This window comes from Macaca fascicularis, chromosome 10 (genome assembly GCF_037993035.2).
Source record: "Macaca fascicularis isolate 582-1 chromosome 10, T2T-MFA8v1.1".
Taxonomy (NCBI): Eukaryota; Metazoa; Chordata; class Mammalia; order Primates; family Cercopithecidae; genus Macaca; species Macaca fascicularis.
This window is the reverse complement of record NC_088384.1, coordinates 84,349,486-84,374,299: the sequence shown is the minus strand read 5'-3', so window position 1 is coordinate 84,374,299 and position 24,814 is coordinate 84,349,486. Positions and strand designations below refer to the sequence as shown.

The 24,814-nt window shown below is 39.8% G+C and overlaps 1 protein-coding gene across 50 annotated transcripts in view; it reads left to right on the top strand.

Annotated features, from left to right (window-relative positions):
* PTPRA (protein tyrosine phosphatase receptor type A) overlaps window positions 1–24,814 on the top strand; it is a 165,582-nt gene that overhangs the window by 63,354 nt on the left and 77,414 nt on the right. For 25 of the 50 annotated variants that reach the window (XM_074004915.1, XM_045362627.3, XM_074004919.1 and 22 more), the window contains one exon: window positions 13,735–13,777. The exons of 15 other annotated variants lie outside the window; for them this stretch is intronic. Coding sequence is in view for 8 of the 35 variants with exons in the window: in XM_074004902.1 (XP_073861003.1) it covers window positions 13,735–13,777 (43 nt within the window). In the remaining 27 variants the exon portion in view is untranslated. Of the gene's footprint in view, window positions 1–4,185; window positions 4,279–4,750; window positions 4,849–13,734; window positions 13,778–24,814 lie in introns of all 50 variants that reach the window. 10 more of the 50 variants (XM_074004912.1, XM_074004904.1, XM_074004896.1 and 7 more) reach the window with 2 other exon arrangements.

The following is a 24,814-nucleotide window of genomic DNA, read 5'->3' as shown; positions in this document are numbered from 1 at the left end:
ACCTTGTCACCTTATTGTATAATGGTGCATTTCTCAGAATGTGTCCTTACTGTGTGACACATAACTATATTTGAAGTAAGTTTCTTATAGATAGCATATAGTTGGGTCTTTTTTTTTTTTTTTTTTTTGTAATAGAGACAGGGTCTTGCTGTGTTGCCCAGGCTGGTCTTGAACTTCTGGGCTCAAGCAATATGCCTGCCCGGGCCTCCCAAAATGTTGGTACTGTAGACATGAGCCACCATGCCTGGCCTAGGTCTTTTTTTTTTTTTTTGAGACAGGGTCTCACTTTTGTCGCCCAAGCTGGAGTGCTGTGGTGCAATCATGGCTCACTGCAGCCTCAACCTCCTAGACTCAATCAGTCCTCCACCTCAGCCTCCTGAGTAGCTGGGATTACAGATGCATGCCATCACGCCTGGCTAATTTTTGTTTTGTTTGGGGTTTTTTTTAGTAGAGACAGGGTTTTTCCATGTTGCCTAGGCTGGTCTCAAACTCCTGGGCTGAAGTGATCCACCTACCTTGGCCTCCCAAAGTGCTGGAATTACAAGCATAAACCATTACACCTGGTCTAGTTGGGTTCTTTTTTAAAAGAATCAGTTCTACTCTTTTCTTTTAGTTGGTATGTATAAACCATTTATATTTAATATAATTTTTGATACTTTGGATTTAAATTTGCCATTTTTGTTTCATTCATTATTTTTGTTGTTCTCTTTTCCCTTTCCTGTTTTACAGTGGGTTCCTTGAACATTTTTTAGTATTTCGAGTATATCTCTTTATGAAGTTTTTTGTGTGATAGCTCTAGGAGTATATATGTAGATAACTTATTACAGTCTATTAATATCAACTTTTTACCACCTTAAGTAGAATGTAGAAACTTTACCACCTTCTAGTTCCTTCTACCTTGCTTTTTTTTTTTTTTTTTTGAGGTGGAGTCTCGCTCTGTCACCAGGTTGGAGTGCAGTGGCGTGATCTTGGCTCACTGCAATCTCCACCTCGGTTCAAGCCATTCACCTGCCTCAGCCCCTCTGAGTGGCTGGGATTACAGGTGCATGCCACCACACCCAGCTAATTTTTGTATTTTTAGTAGAGATGGGGTTTCACCATGTTGACCAGGATGGTCTCGATTTCCTGACCTCATGATCCGCTGGCCTCGGCCTCCCAAATTGCTGGGATTACAAGTGTGAGCCATTGTGCCTGGCACACCTTCCTTCTTTATGGCACAGTTGTCTTAAATATTACCTCTACATACAAGGAGAACCACATCAGGCACTGCTGTCATTTTTACTTTCAACCATCAAACATAATTTTTAAAACTCAAGAGAAGAATTGCTTAGTGTAAGTATGTGTATATGTATATGAATAAACATACATATATGCATAACACATATATGGATATATGCATAGATAGACACACACACTCACCCTTTCCATTGCTTTTTCTTTACTTCTATTTGAGGTTTTCTTCTATCATTTACTTCCTTTCTGACAGAGTTTCTTTAGCCATTCTTTTCAAAGCTGATCTGTTGCTGACACATTTTTAGTTTTGTTCATCTACCAGTATTTTTATTTCATTTTTATTTCTGAAGGATATTTTCACTGTCTATAGAATTTTGGCTTGATAGTTATTTTCTTTCAGCATTTGAAAAATATTTTATCCATCCTTGTGGTTTCCATGGTTCCTGATGAAAAATCTGTGGTCTTTCAAATTGTTATTCTTCTATAAGTAATAGGTTGTTTCTCTCTAGTTGATTTCAGGAGTTTTGTTTAGTTTTTAGAAGTTTGATTCTGTAAATTTATATCTAAATTTGAGGCTGAGTGTGATGGCTCATGCCCATAATCCCAGCACTTTGAGAGGCCAAGGTAAGAGGATTTCATGAGCCCAGGAGTTTGAGACCAGCCAGGACAACATAGTGAGACCCCACCTCTAAAACAGATGGATGGATGGATGGATGGATGGATGGATGGATGGATGGATGGATGGATGGATAGATAGATAGATAGATAGATAGATAGATAGATAGATAGATGTTTTTGTTTTTGTTTTTTTCTTTTTTTGTGACAGAGTCTTGCTGTGTTGCCCAGGCTGGGGTGCAGTGGCTTGATCTCGGTTCACCACAACCTCCGCCTCCTGGATTCAAGAAAGTCTCCTGCCTCAGCCTCCCCCAAGTAGCTTGGATTACAGGTGCCCACCGCCACACCCAACTCATTTTTTGTATTTTTAGTAGAGACAGGGTTTCACCGTGTTGGCCAAGCTGGTCTAGAGCTCTTGACCTCATATGATCCCCATGCCTCGGCCTCCCAAAGTGCTGGGATTGCAAGCGTGAGCCACCGCACCCGTAGATGGTTTTTAGCCATTATTTCTTCAATTTTTTTTTTCATTTATCTGTTCGTTCTCTTACTCTTGGGACCCTGATAGCATGAATGTTAGATCTTTGTTATTATCCCACAGGACTTTGAAACTGTGTTAATTACTTTTCAATCTACTTTCTCTCTTGTACAGACTGGATGATTTCCATTCATTTAAGTTTACTAATTTGTTTCCTCTATCATTTCTCTTTTGCTGTTGAGCCCATCCACTGGGTCTTTTTAATTTCAGAAATTTTATTTTTAAAAATTGCATTTGGTACTCCTTATGTCTTCTATATGCTGAGTGTTTATAATGTCTTGTTTGAGCAGTTTCATGAGCGCTGTTTTAAATTCTTTTCAAATAATTCCAAAATCTATATTATCTTGGTATTGTCATCTGTTGATTGCCTTTTTTCATTCAAGTTGAGATTTTCATGTTCCTGGTATAATGAATAGTTTTGGATTGCATCCTGGCACTTGGAATATTGTGCTATGAGATTCTGGTTCCTATTTAAGTTTTTATATTTAACAGACAGTCAACCTTTTTAGGTTTAGAACACATACCCTTGGCCCATTTTTTTTGGCTGTGGTTAAGTTTTCAGTCTTGTTTTACTGTTCTGGTCTGTGCTACTGAGAGGCCAGTCTGAAATTTAGGTATTATTCCAGAGCAGTGTTCATGCCTTTTGCTGTGTTGTTTCTGGTCATTTTTACACATGGATTGCTCAGAGGCACGTTTAGGATTTCATACACAGATTTAGAGAATTCATTTCTCTAGCTCTCTCCTCACCATAATCCTTTCCCAATTCTGTAGTTTTGCTGGGATTAGGACTCCATCTAGTTAGTCCAGGGTAGAGAAAGATGACTTCACCCACATTCTGTGCAGCTGTAACATGGAGAAGTGGGAAAAGACGTGCCACCTCGTTATGGCAGAGTTGTGTTGGAAGGCAGAATGCTGTTCACAATTTCTGGGCCACAGTGTCTGGTGAGGAAAAGGAGGGATACCCCCCCTTTTTTTAGTTTGCCTGGAGTAGGATAGGCATGGTCAAAATGTTTTTGTCTGCTGAGCTGCCCCTTTCCCAGTCCTTTACCTAGAGAGGGCAGGCTTTTCTTGGCACTTTCTTGTCTGTGCTTACTGGTTCTTTCAGATTGTGGCTTTAGAGCTTGGACTACGACATATTACAAGTTAAACCAAACCAAACAAAAAAATAGGGAGCTTCCTGTTGGGTCAGTCCTCATGTTCCCTGGTCCCTAGCCAATCTACCTTCTTTTTTCTACTTTTCAGAATTTTTCTGTCATTTGTATCATGAATTTCATCTAGAATGTTTGATCATAATCAGTGGGAAGGGCCGGGCACGGAGGCTCACGCCTGTAATCCCAGCACTTTGGGAGGCCAAGGCGAGCGGATCACCTGAGGTGAGGAGTTCGAGACCAGCCTGACCAACATAGTGAAACCCCTTCTCTACTAAAAATACAAAAAAATTAGCCAGGCCTGGTGGGGGGCACCTATAATCCCAGCTACTCGGGAGACTGAGATAGGAGAATCGTTTGAACCCAGGAGGTGGAGGTTGTAGTGAGCTGAGATCGCACCATTGCACTCCAGCCCGGACAACAAGAGTGAAACTCCGTCCCCCCCAAAAAAAGAAATCAGTGGGAGGAATAGGGTGGAATATGCTTACTCCATCTTTTCCTGAACTGTAAATCCCTGCTGTAATTTTAAATTATGAACTTTATGTTTAGTTCCAGTAGTTTGTTTTAACCTGTGTACATAGTCTTTCAAATACAAATAACAGTTAGGAGGTTTTCCCCCAATAATTATATCTTTTTTTTTTTTTTTTTAAAAAGAGACCAGGTCTCACTGTATCGCCTAGGCTGGACTTGAACTCCTGTGCTCAGGCAATCCTCCTCCCTCAGCCTTCCAAGTAACTGGAACTACAGGTATATACCCCTATACCTGGCTGTTTTCTTATCCCATTATCTACTTTTGGAACAGGGATTGGCAAACTATAATCTGTTTCTCATATCCAGCTCACTTCTTATTTTGGTATGGCAGACAAGCTCAGAATAGGTTTTCCTTTTTTTTGGAGACAGGTCTCACTTTGTCACCCATGCTGGAGTGCATTGGTATAAACACAGCTCACTTCAGCCTCGACCTCCCAGGCTCATGGGATCCTCCTGTCTCAGAGAGAGAAAGAGAGAGAGAGAAAAAAAAGAAATTATATGAAATTCAAATTTCAACGTTTTATTAGAATATGCCATGTTCATTTGTTTATATATTGTCTATGTCTGCCTTCATGGTATGACAGCATAGTTGAGTAGTTGAAGCTGAGACTTAATTGCCAGCCCTTTTTCCAGATGATTTGTAAATCCTAGAGGTGATAACCAGCATCCCTTTCTTGTTCTGCTTTAGTGATACTGGTATTTCAAGATACATAATTTTCGGCCGGGCGCGATGGCTCAAGCCTGTAATCCCAGCACTTTGAGAAGCTGTGGCGGGCAGATCACAAGGTCAGGAAATCAAGACCATCCTGGCTAATACGGTGAAACCCCGTCTCTACTAAAAATATAAAAAAAAAATTAGCCGGGCGTGGTGGCAGGTGCCTGTAGTCCTAGCTACTCAGGAGGCTGAGGCAGGAGAATGGCGTGAACCTGGGAGGCGGAGCTTGCAGTGAGCCCAGATCGCGCCACTGCACTCCAGCCTGGGCGACAGAGCGAGACTCCGTCTCAAAAAAAAAAAAAAAACAACAACATAATTTTCTCAGGAGAAAAATTCTTTTGTTTCTGGTTTCTAGGTATTTGTGAGATATTTCTCTCACAAAATTGGTTCTTTTCTTTGGGTTTTTTGTTGTTGTTGTTGTTGTTGTTGTTGTGTTTTGAGATAGTCTCTCTCTGTTACCCAAGCTGGAGTGCAGTGGCACGATCTCGGCTCACTGCAACCTCTGCCTCCTGGGTTCAAGCAGTTCTCCTGCCTCGGCCTCCCTAGTAGCTGGGATTACAGGTGCCCACCACCACACCAGGCTAATTTTTGTATTTTTAGTAGAGATGGGGTTTCACCATGTTAGCCAGGCTGGTCTCAAACTCCTGACCTCAGGTGATCTGCTCTCCTTGGCCTCCCAAAGTGCTGGGATTACAGGCATGAGCCACTGCGCCTTGCCTCTTTTCCTCTGTTATCTGACTTACCGGATGGCATCTGTTAGGTAAATCAGAAACCAAAGAGGAGTAGCATTCACCACTCCCTGTCACCCCAAAAGCAAATCTATTATCATGCCCTGTGCAGTTTACTTCCTGAATATCTCCTTACTTGTAGCACTTTTGCAGCTCCACCAGTAACATCAAACTGGACTGTCCACGTCCAGTGCTATGTTCTCTACACCCAGCTAAATGAAGTGTTCATTCCAAAATGCAGGGCAGGTAGATCACTGTCATGCTTCTGTTATTCAAAGGCTTCTTAATGCTTATAGGACAAAGAAAAATCACCCTTGTGTGGCCCTACTCTGTATACATCTCCAGCTTCCTGGCACCTGCTCCTCTTTGCTCTTTATGCTTCAGACACAGTGGCTTCTTTCACACCCTGCTCCTACCCTTTCTGAGGTTACTGACTAGCATGGACTTCCCTGCCCTTCTTAATGCCTCCCTGATTCCTGTTCCTCTTCTTCTTGTCAGCTGAGGAGTCTCAGTGCCTTAGGGAGGCCTTGGCTGAGCTCCCTGACTAGGTCAAATTTTCTTCTTCTGTAGGCTCTTAGAGTCCTATAATTCTCTTTTCTATCACTTCTCGTATTTGTCTGTGAGGTGATTTGTTTAATGTCAGTTTTCTGCTACTAGACTGTAAGCTTCATGAAGATAGGGATTCTGTTAGAATTCATTCACTATTTCTAGTAGAAGGAACAGGGCCTAGCCCATAGTAAATACTGAGTAAGTGGGTTATTTCCCCAATGATTGCCTTTTTAAAGAAAACCAGTTCTGTAAACCAGCATTCATCAGGTTTATCATATGGCTTTTTATATTTTTGAATTATTTTTTGTGAGGATTTTTATTAATATGTTTCCCAATAGTGGACCATGGTTAAATTTTTGAAATAAGCCTTAGTTGATCAGGTTATGGTATAATGATAACATATGCTGCTTTTTCTTTGCTAGGATTTTAAGATTTTACAGTTAAAGTTATTTTCTTTTTTGTGTGTTTTGTCAGATTTTGACCTCAGTGTTACACTAGTATTTTCATGGCTTATTTTATTCCTGTCTTTTATTTTCAACTTTTCTATAGCCTTAAGCTTAAAAATGTCTCTTTTCAACAGCATATAAATGAGGGGTTTTATTATTAGGTTTTATAATTTTTGTATTTTAATTGGATCATTTAGTTTGTTTAATATAGTTAATATATTCTTTGCTTTCTATTTTCCTCAAAGATTTGAATAGAACAAAAGGCTCACCACCCCCAAGCAAGAGGGAATTCTCTGGCAGTCTGCCTTTGCACTTGAATTGCAACTCCTCCCTGAATCTCCAGCCTGCCAGCCTCTTCTATTATGAGTCAATTCCTTAAAATAAATCTATATGATATATATTTAATATAATATATAATGTGGCTACTACCTAGAATTAATATATACTTAATATGACATATAATATAATTACAGTAGTACCTTCTTATCTGGGGGAGGCACTATGTTCCAAGACTCACAGTGGATGCCTGAAACCACAGATATATATTTCCCTATACATACATAGCTGTGATAAAGTTTAATTTATAAATTAGGCACAGTAAAAAATTAACAATAACTAATAATAAAATACAACAATTATAATAATATGCCAGCATGTTCCTTTTTCTGTTTTTTCTTGCTTTTTGGATTGATAGACTTTTTTACTCTCCTAGCTTTTTCCTCTCTTGCCAAATTATAGACCCTGTTCTTTTAGTGGTTACCCTACAGATTACAACACATAGCCTACGTGTATCACATTAATGTAATTGATGTATTAGTATATTTGTTCTTAGACAATACAAAGATCTTGGAACACTTTTAACTTCTCTCATCTGTTCCATATATATATATATATCAGTTCCATATTATATATATATAATTTGTGTATTCTAATCATACGTGTTTTAAAACCCATAAGACATTATTATTGTTTTATATGGTCACCATTCATTTAGATCTATCTACATATTACCATTTCCATTTTTCGTCACTGCTTTTTTAACCTTATTGAGATTATTTACTTTCTGCTTGAAGAACATATTTTAATAACTTCTTAGTATTGTTTTGCTGCTAATGAATTGTCTTGAGTTTTCTTGGTCTGAAGGTTTTTAAATTTTGCCTTTAGGGGCCAAACGTGGTGGCTCACACCTGTAATCCCAGCACTTTTGGAGGCGGAGGCCAGTGGGTCACTTGAGGTCAGGAGTTCAAGACCAGCCTGGCCAGCATAGCGAAACATGGGTCCCTACTAAATACACAAAAATTAGCCAGGCATGGTGGTGGGCACCTGTAATCCCAGCTACCCAGGAGGCTGAGGCAGGAGAATTGCTTGAACCCAGGAGAGAGAGGTTGCAGTGAGCCGAGATTGTGCCACTGTACTCCAGCCTGGGCAACCGAGTGAATTTTTTTTTTTTTTTACCTTTAGGTTCTTAAAATATAATTTTATAATATATATAAATATTTTAATGTTTTAATATAAATATAATATTTTTGGTGGCAAATTTTTTTTTGCCCTTTGAAAATATTCATTTGTTTGTCTTCTGGCTTCTGTCTATATTAGTTAGGGTTCTTCAAGAAACAGATTCAATAGGTTATAGGTGTGTTTTATTTCATTTTGTTTTTTAAAAATTTTTATTTATTTTTTCAAGACACGGTCTTGACTTATCATTCACACTGGAATATAGTGATGTGATCATAGCCCATTACAGCCTCGAACACTTGGGCTTAAGCAATACTCCTGTCTCAGCCTTCCAAGTCACTGAGACTGCAGGCATGTGCTACCGCACCTGGCTTATTTTATTTTTATGTATGTGTGTGTGTGTGTGTGTGTATATATATATGCTTTTATATTTATATAATACTTTATATATGTTATATTAAAATATATTTTATGTTATTTAAAATATATATATACATATTCTTATCTGTAGTTTCATTCTTATTCGCAGTTTCAATTACCCATGGCTAACTACAGTCTGAAAATATTAAACGGAAAATTCAGTGATAAACAATTCATAAGTTTTGTGTACTATTCTAAGTAGCATGATGAAACCTTGCACCTATCCTGCTCCATCCAGCCCAGGACTTGAATCATCCCTCTGTCTGATTTATCCATGCTCTAGTCACTATCCACCCATTAGTCCCTTAGCCATCTGGGTTATAAGATCAACTGTAGCAATACTGCAGTGCTTGTGTTCAAGTAATGCTTATTTTACTTAATAATGGCCCAAAGTGCAAGGGTAGTGGTAGCATATTGTTACAGTTGTTCTATTTTATTATAAGTTGTTGCTGTTAATCTCTTACTGTGCCTTATTTCTAAATTAAAGTTTACCATAAGTACGTTTGTATAGGAACGAAATATAGTTTATGTAGGGTTCAGTACCATCTATGGTTTCAGGCATCTACTGGGAGTCTCGGAACATATCCCCCCCCCCCCAGATAAGGGGGTAGTACTGAAATTGTGTTGAATATATGCTTATTATATTAAATATTAGTCATATATTACATACATATTATATAGATTTATTTTAAGGAATTGATTCAGTCGGGGAGGCTAGCAGACTAGAGACCCAGGAAGGAACTGCAGTTCAAGTTCAAGGGTAGTCTGCTGGAGAATTCCCTCTTGCGTGGAGGAGGTCAGCCTTTTGTGCTATTCAGACCTTCAGTCGTATGGATGAAGCCCACCTACATTATGGAGGGCAACCTTGCTGCACTCAAGGTCCATTGATTTAAATGTAAATCTCATCCAAAAAAACCCCTCACAGAAATATCCAGAATAACCTTTAACCAAATACGTGGACACTGTGATGCGGCCCAGTGAAATTAACAATCACAAGTCTACCCTTTGTCAGCTTGGCACCCATAGGCATCTCCTTAAGCCATTATTAATCTCCAAATAAAGACAATAACAAAGTCATACTTCTGCTTAGCATGAAAGAACTATCTTGCATGTAGCTGAAAACACACTATTCCTTTCTCTAGAAGAGGAAGCAAATTATTTTGTTGATGTTTACCCTTCTTGATATCCTGCAACTTAAATTCTCAAGTTTAAGAAAAAGGTAATACTTAAGTATTATGATCAGCTGTTAATCTAGTTGTTTTCTTTGACGAAAATATTTTTGTATCCATTTTCTATTGATGCCTAGCAAAACATCCCCAAATTTCATATTTTAAAGCAACAGCCATCTAAAATTGGCTCACAGTTCTGTGAATATCAATCAGTGCTGGGTAGCTGTTTGGTTCCTCTACTAGTTCTTTTTTTTCTTTTTTTTCTTTTGACAAAGTGTCTCACTCTGCCACCCAGGCTGGAGTGCAGTAGCACAATCTCGGGTCACTGTAACCTCTGCCTCCCAGGCTCAAGCAATTCTTCTGTCTCAACCTTCTGAGTAGCTGCAATTACGGACGCACACCACTACTGCCTGGCTAATTTTTTTATTTTTAGTAGAGATGGGGTTTCACCATGTTGGCCAGGCTGGTCTCAAACTCCTAACCTCAAATGACCCACCTGCCTCAGCCTCCCAAAGTGGTGGGATTACAGGCATGAGCCGCCACGCCCGGCCCCTCTGCTGGTTTTGATTGGAGTCATTCATGCAACTGTAATCATCTAATGGTTCATTTGGGACTCAGATTGTCTCAAGCACACGTCTGGCAGTTGGTGTCACTTGTTGATTGGGCCTCTCTCTTAATGTAAGGAAGTGAGCCAAAGCTTCTCACATTATGACAGCAGTGTTTCCATAGAGCCAAATGACAGCTGCAAGTTCTCTTGAGGTATCAACTTGGAAGACACACTATTACTTCTGCATTTTATTGATTTAAGCAAGTCACAGGGCCAGCTCAAATTAAAGGAATGGAGAAATAAACGTCACCTGTTGATAGGAGTGGCAGTGTCTCACTGTAAAAGGCATGTGTACAAGGATGGGATTTTATGTAGCTATCTTTGCAAACAAACTACCACAGTGTCTTTTTTCCTTTTGAGTGCTTAAAAAAATTGTTTTTAAATAATTATTTGGTTTTCAGAAATTTCACTATTGTATATCTAGACACAGATTTTCTTTTTGTTTATCTGCTTGGGGGGTTTTAGGGCTTCTTGGATCTGTGGTTTGATGTTTTTCCTCAGTTTTGGAGAATTTTCAGCCTTCGTCTGTTCTTCCATTTCTCCCTTTCCGCTTTTCTGAAACTGGAATTACATGTAGGTTAGATCATTTCATTGTATCCTTTATACCTCTTACTTTTGCCTTGGAATTTTTTTATAAATCTTTTTGCTTCTCTCTGCTTCATTCTAGATACTTCCTTTTGACCTATTTTCCAGCTCACTAATTCTCTCTTCAGCTATATTTTATCTGTTCTTAAATTTATCCATTAAGATCTTTTTTTCAGATCTGCTATTACGTTTTTATACCAATCTTGACTAAAATTCTTAATGCTACAGGACTGTTCTTATTGTCTGTTTTTTACTGATTCTCATGTTGCCTTTTTATGGACTAGACACTGTAGTTTTAAAATTATTTGTAGAAATAACCTGAGACTTATGATATATTTTTCAAGAGAGGATTTGTTTCTAACTTTGCCTAGGAGTCTTCAATCATTTTAATTCAGTTTCAGGGACTGATTTGCTTTTAAGCAGGGCTGTAGTCCCTACAGGGGTGGTCAACTTCAGTTCACTACCTAATATACCTATTATGTGTGGAGTACTTTGCTAGATGTTGGGTAGGTCTTGTGAGCAGAGCAGACCTCTCTGGTCTGTATGGAGCATGGAGCTTGATTATAATTGACAGGTAAGTATATACATATACATATACATACACACACACACACACACACACACATATCAGGCCGGGTGCAGTGGCTCACACTTGTAATTCCAGCACTTTGTGAAGCCAAGGCAGGTGGATCACTTGAGGTCAGGAGTTTGAGGCCAGCCTGGCCAACATGGTGAAACCCTGTCTCTTCTGAAAATACAAAAATTAGCCAGACATGGTGGCAGGTGCCTGTAATCCCAGCTACTGGGGAGGCTGAGGCATGATAATCACTTGAGCCCGGGAGATAGAGGTCGCAGTGAGCTGAGATTATGCCACTGTAATCCAGCCTGGGTGACAGAGTGAGACTCCATCTCAAAAAAAAAAAAAAAATATATATATATATATATATATATATCTTTCTCTTTATCTCTATATCTTATCTTAAAGATACATATATATCTTTAAGATAGATATAGATATTTATATAGCTAAGTAATTAATAAATTATATATTAAGTTCTATTTAAGCAATGAGTAGGCTGCTATGGTTGTGAATGTTTGGAGTAGACAGAGGATAAGAATGGGTCTACCATAATCAGCAGGGGCAGGTTTTGTTTAAGCTGAAAACTAAGAGGGCTTAGAACAGAAACTGCCAGACAGAAGCAGTTACCAGTGTGAAGACTAGATGAGAACCAAAAACGTATGTGGGAGGAGGGAGGGGAAGTTGTGCAGTAGGGAGTTGAGATTGATTTAGAATTGTATTAATGAGCTTCCCCTGCAACCCCCATTTTTCTCCCATTTACCTTCAGAAAAATTAGTGATTTGACTACCAGTGAATCTAGGCTCCAGGTCTAGCTCTGTAGTTTTGTTCAAAACGAAACAGAAGGAGGGAGGAAAAAGAGAGCAAACATGGAATTGGGATGGGAAGTAAGGAAGAGAATCCATGAGAAGAGAGACTGTCAAGTTTCTTCGTATTCCTTTTTTAATTATAGAAGAAAAGATCGGATAAGAATATTCCATCTTATTTCTCTGTTTAAAAGAGAGTAGGCCAGGTACAGTGGCTCACGCGTGTAATCCCAGCACTTTGGGAGGCTGAGGCAGGCGGATGACAAGGTCAGGAGTTCGAGACCAGCCTGACCAACATGGTGAAAGCCTGTCTCTACTAAAATTACAAAAATTAGCCGGGCGTGGTAGCGCATGCCTGTAATCCCAGCTACTTGGGAGGCTGAGGCAGGAGAATCGCTTGAACCTGGGAGGCAGAGGTTACAGTGAGCCGAGATTGCGCCACTGTACTCCAGTCTGGGCAATAGAGTGAGACTCCTTCTCAAAAAAAAATAATAATAATAATAAAATAAAATAAATAAAAGAGCAAATGAATCAAAATGAAGAGAAGCCATTTTATCTGCCTCCTGGATGAAGAGTTTCATTGATGAACCTGAAATGTTTTGGTTAACATGAGAAAGGGGGGTGAGAAGATGCCTGAGATGTGAGCTCCTTGAGGACAAGAGCTGCTCTCTCTCTCCAGCCTGGCACAAGACAAGGAACTTAGTTGAATGAATGAACAAATAAGTAGTTCTCTGCTTTGAAGGAACTTGGTCTGTTATTAATTTACAAATCAGGTTTACCATTTATTTGCTTTATATAAGTTCTAGAGACAGATTAAGAAACCATTTCCTCTCGTAATATTACTACCCTAAACTTCTGGTCTAATCTATGGATTGTAGAGCTTAAATTTCCTCAAAGCCCAACAGAGATTGTTACGCCAAGTAAATGGCATGTTTCTCAGAGCCTTGTATTTTCTGTCTTTGGCCACAGACCTTAGGACTTAGGCTGATATCTGAGAAGGAAAAACTGGAACTTAGTAAATCATGCTTCCTGTATCTTAATTTTCCAACTCTTATATAAGGTTTGCTTTTTCTAGAGAGAGACTAATCTGGAATGAGAATGAAATCTCATCAGTAAAGGCAAAGCTTTAAGTGGGTCATCTGACTTTGCTTTTGTGCTCTACATTCACCCTGGTCATAAAAGGTCCTTTCATGAGTTTTCTAGGCTTTCATCACTGCCAGCCTCTCCACAGGCATTGTGAAAGTATTAAACTTCCTACCCTCCCCCATGCTTGTCTCATGGACTCTTTCGTAGAGTGCACACTGGACTGTGTTTAGCTCAGCAGGAACTCTTTGCAAACACTGAATACACGAACAATCCTCCTGAAAAGATAAGAGATTTCAGTATTGATTAGCTTCATAGCCGCAGAAGTTAGCGTCTGCCAGTATCTGATAAACAGGGTGACTTGCAGCCTAATTTTTGTGAAATTACTAGGCCAAAGTTTAAAAAGTGTTCGTGTTAAAGTTACTTATATATAAAATTTGCCTATAGATAATTTCTGTCAATAGGAGGTTGATGAATGCTTCACATAACCTAGATACTCCTAATTAAATGTTTTTTATTTCTTTTTTTCTAGGACACATGTTCAAAGAGCATAATTAACTTTTTAAAAGAAGCTAGTAAGTACTGAAATAGTTTTTTAAGTTTTTTCTACAGAAATGGAGGAGGAAAGGAAACATGGAATTCTGAAGGGCTACTTAGTAAGCTGCTTATGGCATAATCTGGGGTAGGGGTGCATGGTAAAGGATTTGCATTTTACTGAGATCCATACATGTCAAGGGAACTGTATGTAAAATTAGTCATATGTATTGATTTTTCAAGGGCTATAGTCCATCAACTACAATAGGCTCCAAAAAATTCTGGTGAAATTAGCTTCTTGGGGCCTTCCAGTTTACCTACTATGTTATTCTCACTGTAAATATTCCCAACTTTTGGGGTTTTAGCCACTTAAGTTTTTTATTTTCTCTAATGTCTCTAGTATCTGCCTTCCTTTCCTGTCAATGCTAAACTCTGAGGTTCAGCAGTTCATTCTCTTCCCTCATTGCTTATAGCTTCATTACATTCATCTAGCAAAACCTTAATTCTGTATGTTCGCCATACCATTAGTGCTTAGAGCATTTTTTCAGAAAAGAATCCTGGAAAAATGGATCTTATCTCACCGGGGCCCTCGGGGCTGCTGGGCTGCGTGGTGTCAGCACTTCCTGCCATTTTCTATAGCACCAGTATTAGTCTTAATACTTTAAAAAACCATGTCCCACTATCTCCCCCTCCTCTCTTAGCCTTTGATCTTGCTGCGTACCTCATGGGGAAATCTTTAAGATGTCAGATTTCAGTTCACTCACTTTTCTACAATTCTCCCATTTTTGCCTTTCTTATGTGCCTTCGCTTCCTTCCCATCTGATTCTTTATCGGCATTTACACAGATTGGTTCTTGCCTAACTTGACAGACCCTTTCTTGAGTGCAAATCAGTGGCTGTTTTTGCTAGGGTATAAAAATTCTATATCTAGTCACCTTGACAAAGTTACCCTGTTATTTCCAATAACTTACCTCATATAGAATCTTGTAGATTTTCTTTTTTTTTTTTAAGATGTTTTCTCACTTTGTCACCATGCCCAGCCTAAATTCTCGTAGGTTTTCTATGTAAACAATCAGATTTTCTGCAAATATTAGTCTCCTTTCTAATTCTTATAATTTTAATTTCTTTTTCTTTTTTAAAATTTTTTGTAGAGACTAGATTTTGCTATGTTGTCCAGGCTGGTCTTGAACTCCTGGGCTCAAGCAGTCCTCCCGTCTCAGCCTCCTAAAGTGCCGTTACAGTGGCATGAACCACTGTACGTGGCCAAATTTCTTTTCCTGTTGTGAAGGCAAAGACTTTTCTAACAATATTGAATAGAAGTGATAGTAGATTACTTTATTTCTGATTTTCTTTTTTTTTTTTTTTTTTTTTTTGAGACAGAGTCTTGCTCTGTCGCCCAGGCTGGGGTGCAGTGGCCGGATCTCAGCTCACTGCAAGCTCCGCCTCCCGGGTTTAGACCATTCTCCTGCCTCAGCCTCCCGAGTAGCTGGGACTACAGGCGCCCGCCACCTCGCCCGGCTAGTTTTTAGTATTTTTTAGTAGAGACGGGGTTTCACCGTGTTAGCCAGGATGGTCTCGATCTCCTGACCTCGTGATCCGCCCGTCTCGGCCTCCCAAAGTGCTGGGATTACAGGCTTGAGCCACCGCGCCCGGCCTATTTCTGATTTTCAAAAGAATGCTTTCAGTTTCTCTCTGTTGAAGATAATTGCATAATGTTGTTTTTTTAAATAGTAACTGCTTTATCAGGTTAAGGAAGGTTTCTTCTATTTCTATTTAAGAGGATTTTTTAAAATCTTGAATTCATGTGTTTTTATCTAGTGCATTTTCTACATCAATTGAAATGGTTGTATGAACTTTCTTTTTTAATATGGGTGAATCATATTTATAGATTTTATGTTAAAATATCCTTGTATATTTTGGATAAACTCAAGTGGATCATGATTTATCTTTTTTATATGCTAGATTCAATTTGTTGATACTTTGGTATTTTTTTGAATATATATTATTGTGTAAAAGTGAGCCTGTGATATTCTTTCTTATAATGTTTTTGTCCAGTTTTGGTGCCTGGTTTTGCTCTTTCCTTAGAATGAGCTGGGAACTAGTCACTCTTGTTTTCTCACCTGTAATACCATTTGGGTCCAGTGTTTTTTATGGGGGACAAATTTGAACTTGTGGTCAACCTCTTTAATTGTAAGAATATTCAGGTCTTTTGTTCTTCCTGGGCTAGTTTTTTATTCTTTTTCTAGAGATGCGTTCATTTCTCTTAGTTTTATTTGCCTATAGTTGTAGATAATCTCAGTTTTTTTATCTGTTACTTCTGTAATTATTTCCACTTTTGATTTATAATATTAGCTTGTGGGCTGGGCGTCATGTCTCACGCCTGTAATCCCAGCACTTTGGGAGGTCAAGGTGGGAGGATCACAAGGTCAAGAGATCGAGACCATCCTGGCTAACACGGTGAAACCCCGTCTCTACTAAAAATACAAAAAAAAAAAAAAAAGCTGGGCGTAGTGGCAGGCACTTGTAGTCCCAGCTACTCGGAAGGCTGAGGCAGGAGAATGGCGTGAACCCAGGAGACAGAGGTTGCAGTGAGCCGAGATCGCACCACTGCACTCCAGCCTGGGCAACAGAGCGAAACTGTCTCCAAAAAAAAAAAAAAAAATTAACTTGTGTCTTCTCTTTTTACCTGTTTGTTAATTTATCAAATAACTATTTTTGGCTTTGTTTCATTTTTATTATACAATAAAAATGAAATTCTTTTCATTGTATTTCTTTTCATTGATTATTCCTATAATTCTTAAACAACTTTATAATTGATGTAACAATAACCTGTACACATTTAAAGTATAAAATTTATTACGTTTTGTCCCATGTATAGAGCAGGAAAGTATCACCACAACAAGAGTGTGAACATATAATCTCTCCCCAAAGTTTTCTTGTGCCTTTTATAATCACAGCCTCTTGCCCCTGCCCACTCCTTCATCCCCAAGCAACCATTGGTCTGTTTTTTGCCACTATAGATTAGATTGTATTTTCTAGAGTTTTATACAAGTGAAATCACATAGTATAGTAATAACCATGTGTTTGTTTCTTTCTTTCTTTCTTTTTTTTTTTTTTTTTGAGATTGAGTCTTGCTCTGTCGCCCAGGCTAAAGCACAGTGGGGTGATCTTGGCTTACTGCAAGCTTCACCTCCTGGGTTCACACCATTCTCCTGCCTCTGCCTCCTGAGTAGCTGGGACTCTAGGCGCACCTGCCACCACACCCAGCTAATTTTTGTATTTTTAGTAGAGACTGGGTTTCACCATGTTAGCCAGGATGGTCTCGATCTCCTGACCTTGTGATCCGCCCACTTCAGCCTCCCAAAGTGCTGGGATTACAGGCGTGAGCCACTGCTCCTGGCAACTGTGTGTTTCTGATCCTTTGTCAGGGCTAGCCAATTCCTAGAGACAGTGAATAACTCACTCATACTCTAGCTGCCTCCTTTATGTGGCTCTCATAGGACTTTGACACCTATCTATTATCCACCTGCCCTGTTCATTTCAAGATCAGATACCAGGAAACTAAGGACATCCCTATGCTGCAAAACTCACTGAAATTATTCAAACTAGCCAGCCCTAAACATGCTTACCCTGCCTTGCCCATTCCTTCCACTGAAACCACATAAAGGCTCTTGCCCATGTTTTCATCCCATTCTGTTGGCCTCCTGACTGACCCTAGTGCTTCCTCATGTGGCCCCTGCATGGCATGGTGTGCGCCTTCCTCTTGAGAACTGCGAGTAACTATCTTGTCAGTGGCAATCACCTCCTGATCTGTTGGCCTCATCATACTTGAATAACAATGAAATCTATGTTTTAAGGCCAGGCGCAGTGGTTCACGCCTGTAATCCCAGCACTTTGGGAGGCAAGGCAGGCGGATCACGGGGTCAAGAGATCGAGACCTTCCTGGCCATCATGGTGAAATGCCGTCTCTACTAAAAGTACAAAAATTAGCTGGGCATGGTGGCGCGTGCCTGTAATTACAACTACTTGGGAGACTGAGGCAAGGAATCGCTTGAACCCGGGAGGCGGAGGTTACGGTGAGCCGAGATCGTGCCACTGCACTACAGCCTGGTGACAGAGCAAGACTCCATCTCAAAAAAGAGAAAAACTGTCAAATGATATTCCAAAGTGGTTGTACCATTTTATATTTGCACCAAAAATGTCTGAGGGTACTGATTGGTCCATATCCTTGACAGCACTTGGTATAGCTGTTGTTTTAATTTTGGTCACTTTAGTGGGTATATGCTGATATTTTATGTTTTACTTTTTATTTCCCTAATGATTAATAGTTTGCAGCATCTTTCATGTGCTTCTTTCCCTTCCATATATCTTATTTGATAAAAATATCTGTTCAAATATTTTGCCCATTGTTTTGTTGGGATACTTATTTTCTTACTGTTGAGCTTTGAGAGTTCTTTATATATCTGGATACCAATCCTTTGTCAGATATATGTTTTGCAAAATTTTCTCCCAGCCTGTGATTTGCCTTTTTATTCTCCTGTCTTAAAAAAAAAATTGTAGTTAAATATACACATAATATGAAATTTAACATTTTAACTCTTTTTAAGTATACGGTTTTGTGGTATTAAGCATAGTCACACTGTTGTGCAACCATCACTGCCATCCATCTCTGGAACTTTTTCATCCTCCCTAACTGAAATTCCGTACACATTTAAACACTAACTTCTCATTCCTCCTTAACCCAGCCCCTGGCAACCATCATTCTGTTTTCCTTCTCTATGAGTTTGACTGCTCTAAGTACTTCATATAAGTGGAATCATACAATATTTTCATTTTGTGACTGGCTTATTAGTATAATGTCTTCAAGTTTCATCCATGTGGTAGCATGTGTCAGAATTTCCTTCCTTTTTAAGGCTAACATTCCATCGTATGTATATGCCACATTTTATTTATCCATTCATCTGTTGATGGACACTTAAGTTGCTTCCTCCTTTTGGCTATTGTGAATAATGCTGCTGTGAATGTTGGTGTATAAATATCTGCTCGAGTTCCTGCTTTCGATTCTTTTGGGTATGTTCCCAAAAGTAGAATTGCTGGGTCGTTTGTTAATACATTTAGTTTTTTGAGGAATTGCAATACTGATTTCTACAGTATGGTACCATTTACATTCCAACCAGCAATGTTCAGAGTTCCAATTTGTTAACATTCTCGCCAACCCTTGTTGTTTTCTGGATTTTTTTTGGGGGGGGGTTGTTTTATTTATTTATTTATTTTTTTTTTTTGAGGCAGAGTCTCACTCTGTCACCCAGGCTGAAGTGTAGTGGCGCAATCTCGGCTCACTGCAACCTCTGCCTCCCGGGTTCAAGCGATTCTCCTGCCCCAGCCTCCTGAGTAGCTGGGACTAGAGGCGCGCATCACCACGCCTGGCTAATTTTTTGTATTTTTAGTGGAGTCGAGGTTTCACTGTGTTAGTTAGGGCTGGGATTATAGGCGTGAGCCACTATGACCAACCTTTTTTTTTTTAAACAATAACCATCTTGATGGGTATGAAATAGGTTTTTGAGACAGAATCTTGCTGTGTCACCCAGGCTGGAGTGTAGTGGCGCAATCTTGGCTCACTGCAACCTCTGCCTCCTAGGTTCAAGCAATTCTGCCTCAGCCTCCCAAGTAGCTGGGATTACAGGCGCCCGCCACCACACCCAGCTAGTTTTTGTATTTTTAGTAGAGATGGGGTTTCACTGTGTTGACCAGGCTGGTCTTGAACTCCTGACCTCACACTCCATCTGCCTCAGCCTCCCAAAGTGTTGGGATTATAGGGGTGAGCCACCATGCCCAGCCAGGGTTTTGTTTTGTTTTGTTTTTTGTTTTTGTTTTTTTTTTTTAAGAGACAGGGTCTTTCTCTGTCACCCAAGCTGTAAGTGGCACCAGTCATAGCTCACTGTAATCTGAAACTCCTGAACCCAAGCAATCCTCCTGCCTCAGCCTTCCATGTAGCTAGATGTACAGGCACATGCCACCATACCCGGCTAACTTTTTGTTTGTTTGTTTTGTTTGTTTGTTTTGAGACAGAGTTTTGCTCTTGTTGCCCAGGCTGGAGTGCAATGGCATGATCTTGGCTCTCTGCAACTGCAATCTCCTCTTCCTGGGTTCAAGTGTTTCTCCTCCCTTGGCCTCCCAAGTAGCTGGGATTACAGGCACCCGCCACATCGCCTGGCTAATTTTTTATATTTTTAGTAGAGATGGGGTTTCACCATGTTGGCCAGACTGGGCTCGAACTCCTGACCTCAGGTGATCCACCCACCTCAGCCTCCCAAAGTGCTGGGATTACAGGCGTGTGCCATCACACCTGGCCCCTAGCTAACTTTTAAATGTATTTTGTAGAGATGAGGTCTTACTGTGTTGGCCAGGCTGGTCTTGAAATTCTAAGCTCAAGTCATCCTTCCACCTCAGCCTCCCAAAGTGCTAGGATTACAGGTGTGAGCCTCCACACCTGGCCCCTTTGCCCATTGTAATAATTAGGTTGTTTTTGTTGTTGAGTTGTAGGAGCTCTTTATATATTCTGGATTTTGGTTCCTTATCAGATATGTGATTGGCACACATTTTTTTCCATCCATGGATTGCTTTTTCATTCTGTTATAGTATTCTTGATTCACAGAAGTGTTTAATATTGATGAGGTCATACTTAATCTGTGTTTTGTTTTGTTGCTTGTGCTTTTGGTGTTATATCCAAGAAATTGTTGCCAAATCCAATGTTGTGAAACTTTGCCCTCTGTTTCCCTCTGAGTTTTATAGTTTTAAGACTTAAATTTAGGTTTTCGACCCATTTTTAGTTAATTTTTGCATATGGTATAAGGGAAGGGTCCAGTGTTATTGTTTCGCATGTAGATATACAGTTTTCCGAGTACCATTTGATGAAAAGGCTGTCCATTGAATTGCTTTTGCAACTTTTATTTGGGCATATTTATGTGAGTCTGTTTGGTTCTATATTTTGCTCCATTGATCTATGTGTCTGTTCCTCTGCTAATACTGTCTTAAATATGGTAGCTATATAGTAAGCCTTAATACTGAGTAGATAGATTTCTCCCATTTTATTGTTCTTTTTCAAAATTGTCACTGGTTTGTTTTTATTTTTTACTTTATGCAGATAACCTGTACTATACTTTGGTTTCATGTATCAAGTAGTTTGTTCCAAGTTGTGCTTTAAGCAGAACAAATAAATTTTCATACTGTTCTTTGTGTTAATCTGCAATATAAACCTATACCAAATTCTATTTTGTGTGTGTGTTTGTTGTAGTAATCTGACTGACTTTCATACCTCCAGACTCATGTCTTTCAAGGTCCCCAACTGAATCTTGTTTTAGGTGGAACTTAGAAGCAGTAGAACTTAAGAATCTATTTCACAGCCTTAGTAGTCTAGTTTCATTCTCTATATAATGTTGTCTATGGAAGTGAGCTGCTCTCCAGTGCCTTAGTTTCACCAATGTTGGGGAAGGTCTCTTCTCTTTGTTTTGGACTTCTCTATCACATTGCCTTTCTCCAGAGAAGACCTATAATGAAAGTTGGTATCTGGTGTTCTATGACTTCTTCAGACGCTTGCCAGTTTTTCAGGCTGATTTCTGTCACTGGCAGCTCTTTAGAGTGCTGTTCCTACTTCACCCTCCCCTGGTGGTATGTATCAGTTTTCTACTCATCAGCACCCACCTACTCCTGCCTACTGTGTTTCTCAGATGTCTGCTGCCTGGCTAGCTCATTGCTGCTTTTGTCACTCTTAGAGCTGTCTTCCTCCCTTTTTTGGCTTTCTGCCTGACTTCCAGGGCAGCTACTTTGTCATTGCCTGTCTGCCATTCTGTCCTTTTTCCCACCACCCCCAACAGGTACAACATGTACTCTAATAACATGCATTCTCAATGTTCAAATTAACCTCATCACTTTCCCCACCACATTCCCCAACACTGGTCATCCTCCAGCTTATAGCATTGAAGGTCACTGAAGTTAGACATCTGGGCCTTGCTTACCTCCAACTACAAATTCTCTTCTCATCTCCTTTAGATATTCCTGCCCTGCTGTGAGATCCATCTGGTTTGTTGTCTAGATTACTTCTGAAAGCTTCAGTCAGTGACCCTCCTTACTTCAGACCCCACCAGTTGATCCTTCACTCTGCCATCAGTCATTGTTTCTAAAATCTAAATTGTTCCATTTAACCTCGCTGTGATAAAACCTTTGGTAGTTCTCCAGTGTGTTCAGTGGTAATTTAAAGCTTTCATTGTGATGTCCAGGCGCCATCATGATCTGATCGCTGCCTCCTCCAGCCTCATTGTGTGCATTTCCCCGCCCCACCCTATCCTCACCCACCCTGGTCTTTCATGTCTTCCATTTTTACATTTATTTAACAGATATTTGTTGAAGCCCCACATGATGCCCTTACCTAGGTCTTTGTTGTTCCCAGGACCAGACCAGCTTTTTCAAGCTCCCAAGTCATCTCAGTTTGAAAGACTATGTCTGACCATTGTCTTGGCCAATTACTCTTTATCCTTCCAAGTTCAATGATTGTCCCACTGCACTCCAGCCAGAGTGAGAGAGCAAGACCCTATCTCAGTAAATAAAACTAAATAAATAAATCAGCCATAGTTTATTTAATCACGTCTCTCTCCCCCATTGATAGACATTAAGGGTATTTCCAGTTTTCTTCTCTTGAAAACAATGCTACTTTGAATAACCTTGTACATGAGTCACTTTGAAAGTATGGATATGTATCTGTGGAATAAGTTTCCAGAAGTGGAATTGTGTCAGAGGGGTTGTGCATTTGTAATTCTAATGAATATTTGTAGATTTTTTATATATATGAGAGTACCTGTTTACCCAAACTCTTGCCAATGCAGCATTGTCAAAGTTTTTTATGTTTGCTAGTGTGATAGATAAAAAATGGTATCTCCCAGCATTGCTTTCTCTGATCATCAATGGGGTTGGGCATCTTTTCATACATTTAAGAGAACTGTATGGTTTTTTTTTTTTTTTTGTGAGTTATGTTTCATATCGTTTACCTGTTTTTCTTTTAGACTGTTGGTCCTTTTTTTCTTAATCTGTAAACCCTTTATGTATTGGGGAAATTGGTCTTTGTGAATGAGTTGCAAATATGTTTAAAAAGGTCATTCTTTAATGTGGAAGCAGCTGTTTTGGTGGAATGGTGGAAAAAGAAGCCAGATTTCTATGGAGACAACCTTTTCTAGAGATTTGGCTATTAAGCAGAGTAGAGACATGATAGCTGGAGGATTGATGTAGATGCAAAGAAGTTTTTCATCTTCTTTGAAAACTTAATGTGTTAAAAACTGGTATGAAAGGGAGGGTTAAAGCTAGAGATGGTGGTAGAAAAAATGCAGGGTTCCTAAAGGACTGAGATTCTTGGGTGGAATTTCAGGGAAGGGGAAATTTTCTGGATGTAGTGACTGGTGAGTTAAGGGTGTCCAGTTCAATGGCTTTTATTTTCTTGGAAGTGTAGGCAAGGCCAACAGCCAAATTTGTGGGAGGAGATGGTTAGAGGGGAAAGGAGGTTTGAAGTAATCGCTATGGAGAATTGGAGAGAGCTAAGGAAAGACAGAAAGACTGCAGAAAGTGCTTAGGGTTCCACTGAAGCAGAAATAGTGATTTGTAGTGATACAACCCTTATGAGTTGTTTGATTTTTTTTTTTTAAAAGCAGCATTTGGCAGTCCAAGTATAGGGCTGACAGTTTGGGATTTTTCTTTCTATGTTGGTGTAAAAGAACAGTGTCGCGAGGGAAGTTAGGACAAAAGAATGATTGAACTGACACCAGGTTTTCTTGATTTGGTAGAGAAGGAAATAAAGATAGAGCAGAGATATTGAAAAGAATTAGAGAGGGGTTCAAGAGACTGAAGGCCTGGGTGAGGTCAGAGAGCAGGTGTAGTAGGCATAACAGACAGAACTACAAGGATAGAAAGTGTGGTTTGGAGAGTGGGAAGGCAAGATTTATTCAGTATGGGGGCTTTTCTGGGTAATGACAGAATCTGGAGTACAGCCATTGTCATGAGTGGCCCAAGTATAATAGAGAGATAGGGTCATTGGAGTTAAGGAAGTCAAGGAACTGAGAGGCTGGCCTAGATGTGGATTTTGGTTGTCATCCATGAGGATATTGAAGTCATCCAGGAGAATAGCAGGCCTAGGGCACAGGAAGAAAACTGAGACACTTACAGTGTCTTCATGAAAGGAAAGCACAAGGCAAAAAACTTTCAAAAACAGGGACTGTTAGGCCGGGTGCAGTGGCTCACACCTGTAATCCCAGCACTTTGGGAAGCCAAAGCAAGTGGATCACTTGAGGTCAGGAGTTCAAGACCAGCCTGGCCAACATGGTGAAACCCCATCTCTACTTTTGTTCTTTTCCCTTGTTCTTGTATTACCTTTCTGGAAAGGAATTTTTATTGTAGGCTAATTGTTATTCCTACCAGTATTTGAGTCCTTTTCATATGACTCTTGCCAGCACTGGATATTTCATATGATTTATCTCTTCTGTGAGCACCACTCACTCACTGGAGATTGCACCACTGTACTCCAGCCTGGGCGACAGAGTGAGACTCTGTCTCAAAAAAAAAAAAGAAAAGAAAATAGAGAGAGTGCCTAAATACTCCCCGCCCCCAACACCTGCACAGCCTCCTTATTATCCACATCCTGCACCACTGTGGTACCTTTGTTGCAACTGATGGACCAACATTGACTCCTCATTATCACTCAAGCTTTGGTGTTGTGCATTCTGTAGATTTGGACAAATGTATAATGACATGTGTCTACCATTGTACTATCATATAGAAGAGTTTGACTGCCCTGACAATCCTCTGCTCCACCTACTTACTCCTCTCTCCTTTTTGTAGCCCCACAACCACTGATTTGTTTTTTTTTGTTTTTTTTTTTTTGTTTTTTTTTTTTGAGACGGAGTGTTGCTCTGTCCCCCAGGCCAGAGTGCAGTGGCGCGATCTCGGCTCACTGCAAGCTCCACCTCCTGGGTTCATGCCATTCTCCTGCCTCAGCCTCCCCAGTAGCTGGGATTACAGGCGCCCGCCACCACGCCCAGA